This window comes from Tachyglossus aculeatus, chromosome 20, assembly GCF_015852505.1.
Source record: "Tachyglossus aculeatus isolate mTacAcu1 chromosome 20, mTacAcu1.pri, whole genome shotgun sequence".
NCBI classification, from domain to species: domain Eukaryota; kingdom Metazoa; phylum Chordata; class Mammalia; order Monotremata; family Tachyglossidae; genus Tachyglossus; species Tachyglossus aculeatus.
In genome coordinates, this window is record NC_052085.1 from 19,428,556 (window position 1) to 19,443,776 (window position 15,221).

Sequence of the window (15,221 nt, forward strand, 5' to 3'; positions counted from 1 at the left end):
CACACAGCTGACAATTGGTGGAGCCAGGATTTGAATCCAGGACCTTTGACTCCAAAGCCCATGCTCTTCCCACTGAGCCACGCTGCTTCTCTAGTGTAGTGAAAACAAGCACTCCAGAAGAACTAAATGTATTCCAACTACCTAATTTGGTATTATGTAGAAATGACATTAATAAAATCCATCTAATTTGATGGAAAAACTATGAAGTTCCAATCAGCTGCTCTAAAAGTGAGATGATACTACTGGATCACTATTATAGTCTACATATAATTATGTTATACAAAAACAATCTGTTAGTTGCAAAAAAATGATCAGCTTCATCTGTGTACAAAACTTAAAACCTCAGCAATAGTGGAATTATGTAGATCATGAGCCCCATGTGGAATAGGGACTGAGTCCACCCTGATTATCTCATATCTACCCCAGTGCTTAGAAAAGTGCTTGACACAAAGTAAGCGCTTAACAAATACCATAACCATTATTACCCCCGAGAGCATATACTATGTACTTGATTGATCCGACTGCCACGCCTATAGATTAGCCTTCAAATTCTATATCACTTCACACGGGTTTAAAAGCACTTAAATTCTCTGTTCACAGTTTATGAAATAAATGGCATAGATTGGGACGTTATAAAAACTAGAACTTTATGGTTTTCAGACACATGGTTCAAACCTATCCAACAGTCATTTATATGTATTTTGAATCCTGGCCCATGAATGTTTCTGGGGTAAAAAAGTGAAGTGTCAGCAAAGAAATATATTTTGGTCATCATGAAACACCTGTTACTACTAATAAAAAAGTTATAAAACAATTAAAAGATTTAAGATAAATAACCCTGTGTGACCTTTAATCACAGTAAGACTCTTCAAAACAGTAACAGCAATAGTAATAATTACGGTATTTGTTAAGCACTTTACTATGTGCCAAGCACTGCTCTAAGCACTGGGGTAGATACAAGGTAATCTGGTTAGACACAGTCCCTGTCCCACAAGGGGCTCACATTCTCAATCCCCATTTTGCAGCTGAGGTAGCTGAGGCACAGAGAATTTAAGTGACTTGCCCAAGGTCACACAGCTGACAAGTGGCAGAGCTGGGATTAGAACCCAAGACCTCTGACTCCGAAGCCCGAGCTCTTGGCACTAAGCATCCAGTCTCAAAAAAAAAATGAAAGTTGAAAAAGCACTTCGTAAGATATACCAAAATGTTGACCTATTAGGTAAGTGATGAATCTTTTCAAATTCACTAATCAGGAATGAGTACCGATCATTGCAAAATCGGCTATGAATATTACCTTTAAAACTACATTCTAATTATATATTAGCTATTGGAAGTCATGCACAGTTAAAGTACTTAAATACAAATCAGGTTTAGGCTTAAACTTGCAAATGGCGCAAGTTTTCAACTTGACTTTTAGATCTTATAGAACTGTATGTACTATATTCTTACATTTGTTTGGGATCAGGCAGGTGTATTTAACTCTGGGAGTGTGTTCTGCCTCTGTCTTACAGACTTGGTTTTCCCTAGTTGATAAAACTCAAATTAAAATGTATTTTTCATCCAACGATGTCTTAACCCTCAAAAATCCCTAAAAATGCATGGGCTAGTCACCTACTTTTCAAGAAATTGTGAAAACTGAAACTCCTAAATAATATGGAATTTAAGATGCTGCTCATTTTGAAATTTTTCAGCTATCAACAAGTGTAATAAGTAATTAAAAGTGTGCTGCATTATTCCAAAATCCTAAATCGAAAAGTAAGTACTCTATCCATTGAAATAACAGGGTACACAGCTATATAATTTTAGTAACATGTGTACAGTAAAAATTGCTTTTGCCCCACATGATATGTAGTGACGGACCCCCCCCCCCCCCCAATACACACACAAATCACATCATGTTTGAGCTAAAAACCTCAAAATGGATATTTTCAGGCCAATGCAAGATTACCAATGCTGTAAAATCAGGCATGGGTCTGCTATCCAAATGGTAGAGCTCCTAGGACAATGCAAATAAAATAATGAATATGTAATAAATACCTACTGCTGTAGTTTCTGGGTATTTAATTACCATTGTATTTCAGTGAGTGCTCTTGTCTTCATCGGCCTAGCTAACAAAGGAAGGATGTCCCACTGAACAGATTGGTTAATGATCTGGGGCAACAGATGTCTGCTGAAACTGCAAGAGACTGGCAACTGGTGGCCTCCCCATCTTCAGAAAACTTTCAATAGACTTATGCATATGTTCACACAATAGGGCATGTGGTAGAAATGAAAACCTCTTTTTAACCCCTTCTGCACCCATTTTCTCTCCCAGCTCATACAAGGAGGTCTTCCTTCTTTAAAGGCTTCTCGGAGCACTGGTGACAGTGTATGCGTTCTTCAACCTAATATCTGAACCTAACGCAAGAAACAAAAATTACAGGTTGTATCTATTAGCCGAGCGAACGGTTGACGCCCGAGCAGTGTTTTGAAACAAAAATTTCAGAGACAGAGGAGCTGCCCGGCGGCTAGTTTCAGTAGCACCTGAAAATATCTAAACGGAACTGATTCATCCCAATCTAAATGGATCCAAGTTGGGCATTGTTCCAAGGCTAAGCTCTCACCAACTTAAGAGAACACCTGCCATTCTAAGATTTTGTTCTAAACGGCAACCTCCCTGACAATTTTAAATGCATCTAGACATACTTCTTGGGGAGGAACTGAAAACACTGGGGCTCATAGAGTGAGCCACTAATAAGGTACCGAACATTTGAAAATGCTACCGCTCGAGCTGAAGAGTTTAAGGTTACCCGATACTGCATATCCTTGCAAAATGTCACATTACTAGTGCGACCATCTGTTTTTTCATCTTCACGGAGCACGGCAAGATAAAGGTACAATTCAAGTTTTAGAAAGATGCGGCTTCCGATCGTTGAGATTAGCTACATTTTTAGGCTTCCACTCGGGAGGCTTCCTACCCTCTGACCAGCTGAGAGCGATCTCTGAGGAGCTAGAAAAGTTTTAGGTGCCGATACGGTCCGGGAGTCCAGATACTCACGTTGGCCGGAAAGCACAAAGACATTGGTTTCTGTAGCAGCTTCGGCAGCAGCTTCTTTACACGGTTTTAGCTGCAGACGTCCAGGGAGAGAGCAGAACAATAAATGGTTGAACAGATGGAATAGCAAGGTCTTTGCTTAACCTATTACGGGGAGGAACTCCAGCCAATCATAGGCCGGAGAACTCACAATTTATTCGGCTGGGCAGATGCAAGGCAACCTCCCTTCTCTGTGTCAGGTTTGTAGGGCTCTAAGATAAGCAAGTTGATGTCATTCTCCGGGTCTGCCCCGGGCAGCATGTGTATGAAGGAGGGATGGGCATGCAACAATAGGCCATACAAAGGCGACTAGCAGGCAGCTGCTGTACGAGAGCCAGAGTCATTAGGGAGAGAGCTGCCAGCAAGAAACACCTGGCTTGGGCAAGCCATAGCTTTTCCTCATTGTTTCTAATCCAGGAAACAAAGCAGAGAATTCCTCCTAAAGGAGTAAAAGTTGCGTATTAAAAAAAAAAAAGTTGGGGGTGTAGCGTGGGCGGTGAAGAAAAACGTTTCACTTCTTTAAGACCCACAAACAAAAAGAATAAGGAGTTATGCCAGAAGCACTTGGGCTTACACCTTTTCCTTTCGAAATAAACAAATCTCACTGGAGTCAGTGACATAATTCTCCTGTGATTACTGTTTACTTTGTAATAAAAGATGTATTTCTTGAAAATGTAAAACATCTAAAATGGGATCTCTCGTGGCCTCCTCTACTATCTTAAGAGACATACTGCTCAGTTTCGAAATGATGTTAAATACATGATGTAAGGTGCAAGAGAAAAATAAAAAAAAAAACAAGTAAAGTGTAGCTACCCTTAATTTTTGTTCCAAAGCTTAATCAGCAGACTGTAAACTTTCTGGAGTACTTCTATTTCCTTGGTGTGATTTTTCACAGTAGTAATTAACCCCTAGTGAAGTTTAAAAGATTAGTCAAAGCAAAAACCTGTAGATTAACATACATTTCCTACTGAAGTAAGATAACCATTCCAAAACAAAGCATCCTATGCATTTGAATTTTCCCTGAGAGTTGCATATTCAGCATTAATTGCGACACCAGAAAATGCAAATTAGAGTAAAAAAACCCCACCATTCATTCAGTCGTATTTATTGAGCGCTTACTGTGTGCAGAGCACTGTACTAAGCGCTTGGGAAGTACAAGTTGGCAACATATAGAGACGGTCCCTACCCAACAACGGGCTCACAGTCTAGAAAATAACAGAATAGCATTCTGAGACTGTTTCCCTACTAAAAAAAAGTAAAGCCTATGATTCTTTTTGCTGTTGGCATAGAGGGTCCAAAACAATGAAAAAACTCAAATCAATCAAACCTCTTTGATTCAATAAGAATTAAAGAGGCCAAGAACAGCTCTAAATACTCAATTTTTTGATATGAGTTGGTCAAATGTAGAAATACAATAAGGCTCTTTAGAACTTATTGAATATTCCAGGTCAAGTGCTTTTAAAAAAGGTAGATTGATCAATCGATAGTATTTGTTGAGGGTTTACTCTGCGCACAGCACCCTACTAAGTACTTGGGAGAGTACAGTAAATTAGTAGACAATCCCTGTCTTCAAGGAGCTTTTAATCCAGTGGGGAGACAGGCACCAAAATAAAGTTACCTCACAGTATGCTTTCTTTGCTCTTGTACATGGGCCTCGGAGCGCTGCTGGAGGAAATCCAGATAGCACGTTGACCTCGTCCACTTCGCCTGATGTAGCGACAAGAGCACGGGCCTGGAAATCTTGGATTCTAATCCCAGCTCCGCCACTTGTCTGCTGTGTGACCCTGGGCAAGTCACTTCACTTCCCTGCGCCTCGGTTCCTTCATCTGTAAAATGGGGACCGAGACTGTGAGCCCCACGTTGGTCAGGGACTGTGTCCAATCCACCGCTTAGTACAGTGCCTGGCACACAGTAAGCAGTTAACAAATACCCGAATTATTATTATTAATTATTTTTGCTTCAAATTTACCCTTTTGTGCTTTAAATCTGCCCTCTCTTCTGTCCAGCAAAATTATTTTTCCATGCTTACTGACATCCATGCCCAATGCCCTCACCAGTTGTTTCAGATCTTCCTTCTCAAACGCCCGTCTCTCCCACCCCCCCATCCTTTGCCCCTAATGACCTGGCTACCTCTTCTACTGGGAAAATCAAACCCATTAGGTGGACTCTCCCCTCCCTTCCCCTCCCCAGTTCCTCCCTCCTGCCCCTTCTTCAACTCTCCCAACTTTCCCAGCAGTATCTCTGGAGGAGATCTCCTGCCTTCTCTCAAAAGCCACCCCCTCCACCTGTGCTTCCGACCCTATCGCTTCCCACCTTATCAAAACACTTGCCCCTCCTTTCTCCCCTCCCTAACAACCACCCTCAACTGTTTGCTCTCCAATGGCTTCTTTCCCACAGCTTTCAAACATGCCCATGTCTCCCCCATCCTAAAAAAAACCCTCCCCTGAACCCACAGCTCCCTAAAATCAAGCGCTTAGTACAGTGCTCTGCACACAGTAAGTGCTCAATTAATACGACAATGAATAAAGTTATCATCCCATCTCCCTCCTACCATTCCTCTTCAAATTTCTTGAGCGAGTCGTCTACATCCACTGTCTCAAGTTCCTCTCCTCCAATTCTCTCCTTGGCCCCGTCCAATCTGCCTTTCGATCTCTTTGCTCCGCAGAAACTACCCTCTAAAAAGGCCACAAATGATCTCCTTACTGCCCAATCCAATGACCTCTACTCCACCCTAATTCTCCTCGACCTCTCAGCCGCCTTCAACCCTGCTGACCGCCCCCTTCTCCTCGCAACATTATCCAATGTTGGCTTCATTGACTCTGTCCTCTCCTGGTTCTCCTCCTATCTCTTTGGCTGCTCATTCTCAGTCTCTCTCGCGGGCTCCTTCTCTGCCTCCCTTCTGAGTCCCCTTCTATTCTCCACCTACACCCACTCCCTTGGAGAATTCACTCGCTCCATGGCTTCAACCATCACCTCTATGCAGATGATACCCAAATCTCCATCTCCAGCCCTCATCTCTCTCCCTCTCTGCAGTCTTGCATTTCCTCCTGCCTGTAAGCTTGATGCTTACTGTTGTTATTGTACTGTCCCAAGTGCTTAGTATAATGCTCTGCACACAGTAAGCATTCAATGAATGTAATTGAATGAACGAAAGGTGTTGACTATGCATGTTGAGAGAGAGGGAGGAGTCAAAGGATGTGGGCTTGAGAAAAGGGGAGTATGGTGGTACTGTCAGTAGTAATGGGAAAATTAGGTAGAGCAGAAGTTTTGGAAGATCAGTTCAGTTTCACACATGATAAGCTTGAGGTGACAGCGGAGCAGCCATGTAGAAATATCCAGGAGACAGGAGATATGAGACGGCAGGTAGGGAGGTCGAGGCTAGACCTGGAGTTCCAGATTGATGTTTTTAGAGTTTTGATTTCTCAATATTAAGAAATCTATAACTTACTTTTACCAAAATAATAACTCAGTTTGCACTGCTTCTAGCAAAAAGGAAATTAAAACTAATAATGGATGCTTTGGATGCTGCTGAAGGGTTAGGAAGAATAACCAGAAATAGAATAATGTATGCCAAGTAGCATGTACAAGGCCATTTATCGATCAATGGTATTTAATGGAAACCTACTGTGTGCAGAGCACTGTACTAAATGCTTGGGAAAGCATTCAAGGAAGTTCAGTTTTCCTATGAAAGCTAGTCTTTCTAAACTTTTTTATATTTTACTAACCTTTCAGAAGAAAAAATAAGTCAAAGCTTGCAGTCTCTTGTGTATAAGAAACGTAACTGCCAATTCTGTTGTGTTGCGCTTTTCCAAGTGCTTAGTCCAGTGCTCCGTACATGATAAGCACCCAACAAATACCACTGATTGATTAAAAAATGCTTCTAAAGTTTTGACCTATGATTATTTCTTTTATGGAACTCCTTTTTAGCCGTAAAAAGGTCTAATGAAACTTTTTCTAGCACTACATTCAATATTTTCATTTAGCTGACAAGCCGTGATCAGATTCAGAATTTTTTTTTGATTGTACAGGAAATGTATTTGGAAGCCAAGACTGAGTGCCAATTGATAGAAAAAGAAGGGTAAATTTAATTCCGTTTTCGAATTTGGCTTTAATTGAAGAAACTCAACAGTGAAGAGTATCATAAACGCTATAAGAGTAATGGTCACTTCTACTTAGTGAATGTCCATATTTATATAAGCCATGCAAACACATATAAAATATGAGCTCAATCTCTGTGAATGCATTTGCATGTATAAATTACTTGGGATTGAAAAACCATATCTTTTGAAAGAGAATGCCAATAGCTACTCAGAAAACGTGAGTCATCTCCATTCTCTTTTTTTGTCGTAACTTCCCCCACTAAATATGTATGTACGGCTACTATAGTAACTACTTTAAAGTTTTAATTCAGAAGAAGGAATCTTCTCACTAATTCCTGCCACTAGGTACACAAAGAAAGAGAGAAAGCTACCCAGGAACCCAGCGGGAAGTCTGATCTCCAGCCTCGGATTAAGCTTCTTTGCAAAAAGAAAATAAAGGCAGAGATCTGAAAAAGCCAATCAGACCCTGCTGTGGTATTTAGACTACCTCGGTTGTCCGTACTGGAAGAAGTTAAGCATATTAAAACATCTGTAGGTGAAATAAGGCGCTAGTCTAGTTTACCTAGTCACAAAGCCCTTGACCTTATTCGACTATAAGACAAAATGCAAGCACACCCTATTAAAGCTATCGTGGCAATACCAAATAACACTCTTCATGCAGTAGCAGAAGTGTTTGGTTTGGAAAAGAGTGATATGATGTAACAAGCATGAAGCCACAACATGATCCAAGAATATCTCTAGCTGTCTTCACAGAAATACATATACACTAGAGCCTGTGGAAGGTTTGAAATGAGCATGGGTTTCAGTGAAATATTTTATGGAGTTACTGATTAGCAAAAAATTTGCTCTGCAATTTTTCCGGTCTCTTGTGGTAAGGGAGCTGAAAAGAAAAGATCAGTTCAACAGTTTGATTCCATCAGCTTCACCATTTGATATTTTGGAATGTCATCAATGTCCCAGGGATTGCATACCAGCCCCCCAAATGTACAAAGTATAACGATTCTCTACTTGCTAAGTGTGTCCTATTTCTAAAGACGCCAGATAAGCCAATCAAATACTTTAGTCTCGGGGCTGCACTCCTTGCTAAATTTCTGTGGGACAAATTACACCCTAACTTAGTATCCTGAGCAATATTTTGATTGTGGTTTAAGACAGAGACCTGGATATTCTAGAGCAAAAAAGCGAGCTGAAGTATTGTTGCATTTTCACATTTCGGGCGGTAAATAACACACTTAACAATAGGTAGCGAGCTAGCTCTACTCCATCATTTCTCCCACTTCTTTACCTATTTGTTATGTGAAAAATGAGCAACACCATTTTGTTATATTTTGATATGTTGACAGAAGAGCCCTGAAGTACGGGTTTTAACAAATACACCAGATTTCCTACTGGGAACATGGCGGGCAACAACAAAAAAAAACCCTTAGAAACAATTTTGGTCTCTTGTCACATGTCTGAAAGGCCATAATAGCATTACCAGAGTACCAGGGTAAGTGAACAAAGCTTCATCTACTTTTTGAGTCTTAAACTTTACCCAATAAGCCTAGCTATCTTTCACTGATACATTGAAAACACATCGAAGTAAATAAGTTAAAACTGATAATGAGTCATAGACAAGACAGTGGCCATGAAATGAGCTAATGGGTTAGCAAGGAAAGGAGATTTATTTTGCTCCATTGACAAGATGAAACATTTTGTTAAGGTCATATTATACTATAATGTTTACTTATTCGACTACACAGAGCTAAAGCGCTACTGCTAAGAACAATCAACACTACAAAAATTTTGGACTAGGGAGTAAAAATGGATATAGTACAAACTAGGGTTTGGGAAGGAAAAATCAAAATTTCCTAGAGAAGAACAGTGTGTGGAACTGTTTAGAAAATTATCTGTTAGAAAAGCCAAGCAAATAGGAGTGAAATAATGATAACCCGCCCTTGTCATTCATCTTTATAATTGATGATGTGCCAACAAGCTTGGACAACTGGTATTTTTATGAATTCATCATAGGATAAAAAATAAACACACATAAAGAGAAAACTGGTTCAAAGAAGAAAGATGGAATTCCTTTTTGCTGAGGTTAGGTATAGGCAATTAGAACTGTGGTTGATGGAAAATCTTTGGTTTGAGCAATTGCTATCACATCAAGAAAGGATAGCCTGCTCTGCTTTCATTCCCCCTCTTAATCGCTTTCTTCAGCCTCTCTCTCTCTCTCTCTTCCCGCCCCCAACCCGGCTTATTTCCACTGCTTTAAAACCTGACCAAGTCTCCCAGGATGGAAAATAAAATCCCTCAATTCCTGTTTCCCTTCTCTCATTTTATCTAAAATCTCCAGTCCCAGGCATCAGTTTATCAATCAGTGACTCAATGACATTTATTAAGTGCTTACTGTGTGCAGAGCACTGGACTTAGCGCTTGGGACAGTACAGTAAAACAGAGTTGGTAGGTGCGATCCCTGCCTTCAGGGAGATTACAGTCCAGTGTGGGAGAGAGTCATTCAAGCAAATTAGACAGGGGAAATGGCAGCTTATACTAATAATTATGGTATTTATTAAGCACTTACTATGTTGCAGGGGTGGATACAAGCAAATTGGGTTGGACATAGTCCCTGTCCCACATGGGGCTCAGAGTTTCAATCCCCATTTTACAGATGGGGTAACTGAGGCCCAGAGAAGTGAAGTGACTTGCCCAACCTGGCATACAAGTGGCCGAGCCAGAATTAGAAACAATTTCCTTCTGACTCTCAGGCTCGTACTCCATCCACAATGTAAGGATATGTACAAAAGTGCTGTGGGACTGAAGATTGGGTGAATATAGTAATAATAATTATAATAATGATGATGATGATGGTATTTGTTAGTGCTTACTATGTGCCAAGCACTGTTCTAAGCACTGGGGGATATACAAGGTTATCAGGTTGTCCCAGGTGGGGCTCACAGTCTTAATCCCCACTTTACAGATGAGGAAACTGAGGCCCAGAGAAGTTAAATTACTTGCCCAAAGTCACACAGCTGACAAGTGGCAGAGCCGGGATTAGAACCCACGACTCTGACTCATAAATCGATGCTTTTTCCACTAGTCTAACGCAAAAGGCCGATATACATCAATCCAATCATCACTATGTGCAGAACAATGTACTAAGCGCTTGGGAGAATACAACAGAGTTGGTAGGCATGTTTCCTGCTTACAGTCTACAAGGAGTTTATACTCAAGAGGCCTAGACTGTAATCTACAGACTAGAGTTTACAGTCAAAATTCAGACCCAAATTTATACATGCTTACAAAACCTAAGTCCATACATTTGCCAAGCTGTATTTTTGAAAAGCGAGGAAGCCAATAAAAAAATAACTGAACAAGGTTTAAAAATCAAAAACAAAATCTCTGTACACAGGTCAGTTTTAATCTTCAAAAATAAAACAGCAAACCTTGAGAAGTGGCATGGATAGGGCATCAGAGAGACTGGGTTCTATTCCCAGCTCTGCCACTTGTCTGCTGTGTGATCTTGGGCAAGTCACTTCACTTCTCTGGGCCTCAGTTACCTCATCTGCAAAATGGGGATTAATGCAGTGAGCCCCATGGGGGACATGGTTGGATTAACTTGTAACTATCTAAGCAGTTAGTATAGTGCCTGGCAGGGAATGTGTATGCTGTGATATTTAACTCTCCCAAGCACTTAGTACAGAGCTTTAAATGCAGTAAGCGATCAATAAATATGATTAATAATAATAATTAAGAAGGCGGGAGAGCCAGACCAGAGGCAGGACATGAGCAAGGTAAGATCTATGTACAGTGAGTAGGTTGGCATTGCAGAGTGTTGGGATTTCAAAAGAAAAAATGTGAAGAATAATGTGGAACATTGTTAATAAATAATACTGGAAATCTGTTGGCTGGCATTCCACAGTTTCTAAAATCATCAGGGAGCTAGTGATTAAAATATAATCAACTGATGTCTGTTAAAACACAAAAAGGTTCCAGTGACCAATTGATTCCAGACCTAATGGGAACCAAGGCATCGAACCCCCATTAATTCATTCAATTGTATTTATTGAGGGCTTACTGTGTGCAGAGCACTGTACTAAGCGCTTGGGAAATACAAGTCGGCAACATATAAAGACGGTCCCTACCCAACATCTTCTCTTCAGTGGTGCGGAAAATAGCCACCAGTACAGAGAGAAACGGTTTAGATCTAGTAATTTCCTCTCATTTTGAGAAGTCTGACGTAGAGGCAGGAGACACAGGCTCTAGTCACAGCTCCACTACTTGTCTGCTGTGTGACCTTGGGCAAGTCACTTAACTTTTATGGGCCTTAGATTCCTCATCTGCTAAATGGGGATAAAATAACTGTTTTCCACCCCATTTAGACTGGGAGCCCCATGTGGGAAAGGGGCTGTGTCTGAGCCCATTGTGGGGTAGGGATTGTCTCTATCTGTTACCAAATTGTACTCTCCAAGCGCTTAGTACAATGCTCTGCACATAGTAAGCGCTCAATAAATACAACTGGATGAATGAATGATTCAATTATATTTACTGCAGCGCTTAGAACAATGCTAATCACAAAGGCAGCACTGAACAAGTATTGCTAAATACAACTATCATTGCCCTCCAGATTGTTGAGGAGCCAATTCCTTATTCAGCGTGGCTCAGTGGAAAGAGCCTGGGCTTTGGAGTCAGAGGTCAGGGGTTCAAATCCCGGCTCCGCCAATTGTCAGCTGTGTGACTTTGGGCAAGTCACTTTACTTCTCTGGGCCTCAGTTACCTCATCTGTAAAATGGGGATTAAAGACTGTGAGTCCCCTGTGGGACAACCTGCTCACCTTGTAACCTCCCAACGCGCTTAGAAAAGTGCTTTGCACTTAGTAAGTGCTTAATAAATGCCATTATTATTATTATTATTATTATATTAAAATCTCCCAGCAATCACTGGGTCTCTACCTTTCTCAAGGAGGAAGAGCAGGGACATTTCAGCCAAGGTGGAAGGTGAAAAGTGATAGTGCCAATCAGAGATGTGTGACTGCAGTTTTTAGCTAGTCCACCATACTATTTCCTTCCTTCTATTCACTGCTAAATCCTTAGAAGTTATTTGTGGAGCTGAGCCTAATAGGATGCGTTATCAAGGTAAAAAGTTGTTGACCCAAATACACCGGTGACATATAATTCGGGTTTGTCTTAAGAACTTGTTAACATATTCATTCATTCATTATTTATTAAGCGCTTACTATGTGCAAGCACTGTTCTAAGCGCTGGTGAGGTTACAAGGTGATCAGGTTGCCCCACGGAGGGCTCACAGTCTTAATCCCCATTTTCCAGATCAGGTAACTGAGGCCCAGAGAAGGTAAGTGACTTGCCCAAAGTCACACAGCTGACAAGTGGTGGAGCCGGGATTTGAACCCATGACCTCTGATTCCAAAGCCCAGGAGCTTTCCACTGAGCCACGCTGCTTGTCTATAGGTCCTACTGGTCTGTTAAAATGGGATTCCAAATCCATGTTTTAATGATGGCTTTTTTGTTGCCTCGAGTGACCTTCTAGTCTTAATTCCCCTTCAGGAAACGGCATTTTTACGGCTTTTAGCCCTAATAATAATAATGATGGTATTTGTTAAGCACTTACTATGTGCAAAGCACTGTTCTAAGTGCTGGGGAGGTTACAAGGTGATCAGGTTGTCCCACGAGGGGCTCACAGTCTTAATCCCCATTTTACAGATGAGGTAACTGAGGCCCAGAGAAGTTAAGTTGGCTACTTGGACAGAGTGGAGGTGTCTTCGAGGGGTGAGTGTAGTGATGATGAGAAGCAGCATGGCTCAGTGGAAAGAGCCTGGGCTTTGGAGTCAGTGGTCATGGGTTCAAATCCCAGCTCCACTGATTGTCAGCTGTGTGACTTTGGGCAAGTCACTTTACTTCTCTGTGCCTCAGTTCCCTCATCTGAAAAATGGGGATTGACTGTGAGCCCCCCGTGGGACAACCTGATCACCTTGTATCCCCCCAGCACTTAGAACAGTGCTTTGCACATAGTCAGCGCTTAATAAATGCTATTATTATTTGTATTATTATTATTATTATTAAGTGACTTGCCCAAAGTCACACAGCTGACAAGTGGTGGAGCTGGGATTTGAACCCATGACCTCTGATTCCAAAGCCCGGGCGCTTTCCACTGAGCCACGCTGCTTCTCTATAGGTCCTACTGGTCTGTTAAAATGGGATTCCAAGTCCATGTTTTAATGATGGCTTTTTTGTTGCCTCGAGTGACCTTCTAGTCTTAATTCCCCTTCAGGAAACGGCATTTTTACGGCTTTTAGCCCTAATAATAATAATGATGGTATTTGTTAAGCGCTTACTATGTGCAAAGCACTGTTCTAAGAGCTGGGGAGATAAAAGGTGATCAGGTTGTCCCACGTGGGGCTCACAGTCTTAATCCCCATTTTCCAGATGAGGTAACTGAGGCCCAGAGAAGTTAAGTGACTTGCCCAAAGTCACACAACTGACAACTGGTGGAGCCGGAATTTGAACCCATGACCTCTGATTCCAAAGCCCCGGCGCTTTCCACTGAGCCACGCTGCTTCTCTATAGGTCCTACTGGTCTGTTAAAATGGGATTCCAAGTCCATGTTTTAATGATGGCTTTTTTGCTGCCTCAAGTGACCTTCTAGTCTTAATTCCCCTTCAGGAAACGGCATTTTTATGGCTATTAGCCCTAATATTATTATTAATATTAATTATTAATTATATCAATAATAATAATAATAATAATAATAATGATGGTATTTGTTAAGCACTTACTATGTGCAAAGCACTGTTCTAAGTGCTGGGGAGATAAAAGGTGATCAGGTTGTCCCACGTGGGGCTCACAGTCTTAATCCCCATTTTCCAGATGAGGTAACTGAGGCCCAGAGAAGTTAAGTGACTTGCCCAAAGTCACACAGCTGACAACTGGTGGAGGCGGAATTTGAACCCATGACCTCTGATTCCAAAGCCCAGGCTCTTTCCACTGAGCCACGCTGCTTCTCTATAGGTCCTACTGGTCTGTTAAAATGGGATTCCAAGTCCATGTTTTAATGATGGCTTTTTTGTTGCCTCGAGTGACCTTCTAGTCTTAATTCCCCTTCAGGAAACGGCATTTTTACGGCTTTTAGCCCTAGTTGTAGTTACAGTAAACTCTTGATTATCTGGGCGAACGTCCAGCTCGGCTGAAAAGTGGAAAGAGCCCAGGCCCGGGGGTCAGAAGACATGGGTCCTAATCCCGGCTCTGCCACTTTCCTGCTGTCCCACAGCACTTCAATCAATCAATCAATCAATCAATCAGTCAATCGTATTTATTGAGCGCTTACTGTGTGCAGAGCACTGTACTAAGCGCTTGGGAAGTACAAGTTGGCAACATATAGAGACGGTCCCTACCCAACAGTGGGCTCACAGTCTAGAAGTACTAGACAGACTTCGGTACACAGCTGTAATTTATTTATTTATAATAAGATCTGTCTCCCCCACTAGCCTGTAAGCTCGTTGTGGGAAGGGACTGTGTCTGTTTATTGTTATATAGTACTCTCCCAAGCTCTCAGTACAGTGCTCTGCACACAGTAAGAGCTCAAGAAATACGACTGACCTTGAGCAAATCACCGAACTTCCCTCTGCCTCGCTTCCCTCATGGGGATCACATATTTAATTGTATTTATTACGCGCTTACTGTGTGCAGAGCACTGGATTAAGCGCTCAGAAAGTACAATTCGGCAACATATAGCCCACTGTTGGGTAGGGACTGTCTCTATATGTTGCCAACTTGTACTTCCCAAGCGCTTAGTACAGTGCTCTGCACACAGTAAGCGCTCAATAAATACGATTGATTGATTGATTGATTGATTGATTGATAGAAGGGGGAGACAGACCACAAAATAAAACAAGCAGACAGGCATCAGTACCATCAAAATAGAGAAGCAGCGTGGCTCAGTGGAAAGATCACGGGCTTGGGAGTCAGAGGTCAGGGGTTCTAATCCCGACTCCACCTCATCTGCTGTGTGACTTTGGGCAAGTCACTGAACTTCTCTGTGCCTCGGTTCCCTCA

At 41.6% G+C, this 15,221-nt stretch overlaps 1 protein-coding gene across 2 annotated transcripts in view; it reads right to left on the reverse strand.

The window, feature by feature from the left end:
* Positions 1-4,710, reverse strand: part of ZC3H12C (zinc finger CCCH-type containing 12C) — a 47,202-nt gene extending 42,492 nt beyond the window's left edge. Inside the window, exons 1-2 of one of the 2 annotated variants that reach the window (XM_038762203.1) lie at positions 4,692-4,710; positions 3,038-3,107 (exon numbers count right to left, since the gene is read on the reverse strand). In XM_038762203.1, the coding sequence (XP_038618131.1) occupies positions 3,038-3,061 (24 nt within the window). In that variant the 5' untranslated portion in view covers positions 3,062-3,107; positions 4,692-4,710. Of the gene's footprint in view, positions 1-3,037; positions 3,108-3,886; positions 3,951-4,691 lie in introns of those variants that run through there. The other variant, XM_038762202.1, reaches the window with a different exon arrangement.
* Between the last annotated feature and the right edge of the window lie 10,511 nt (positions 4,711-15,221).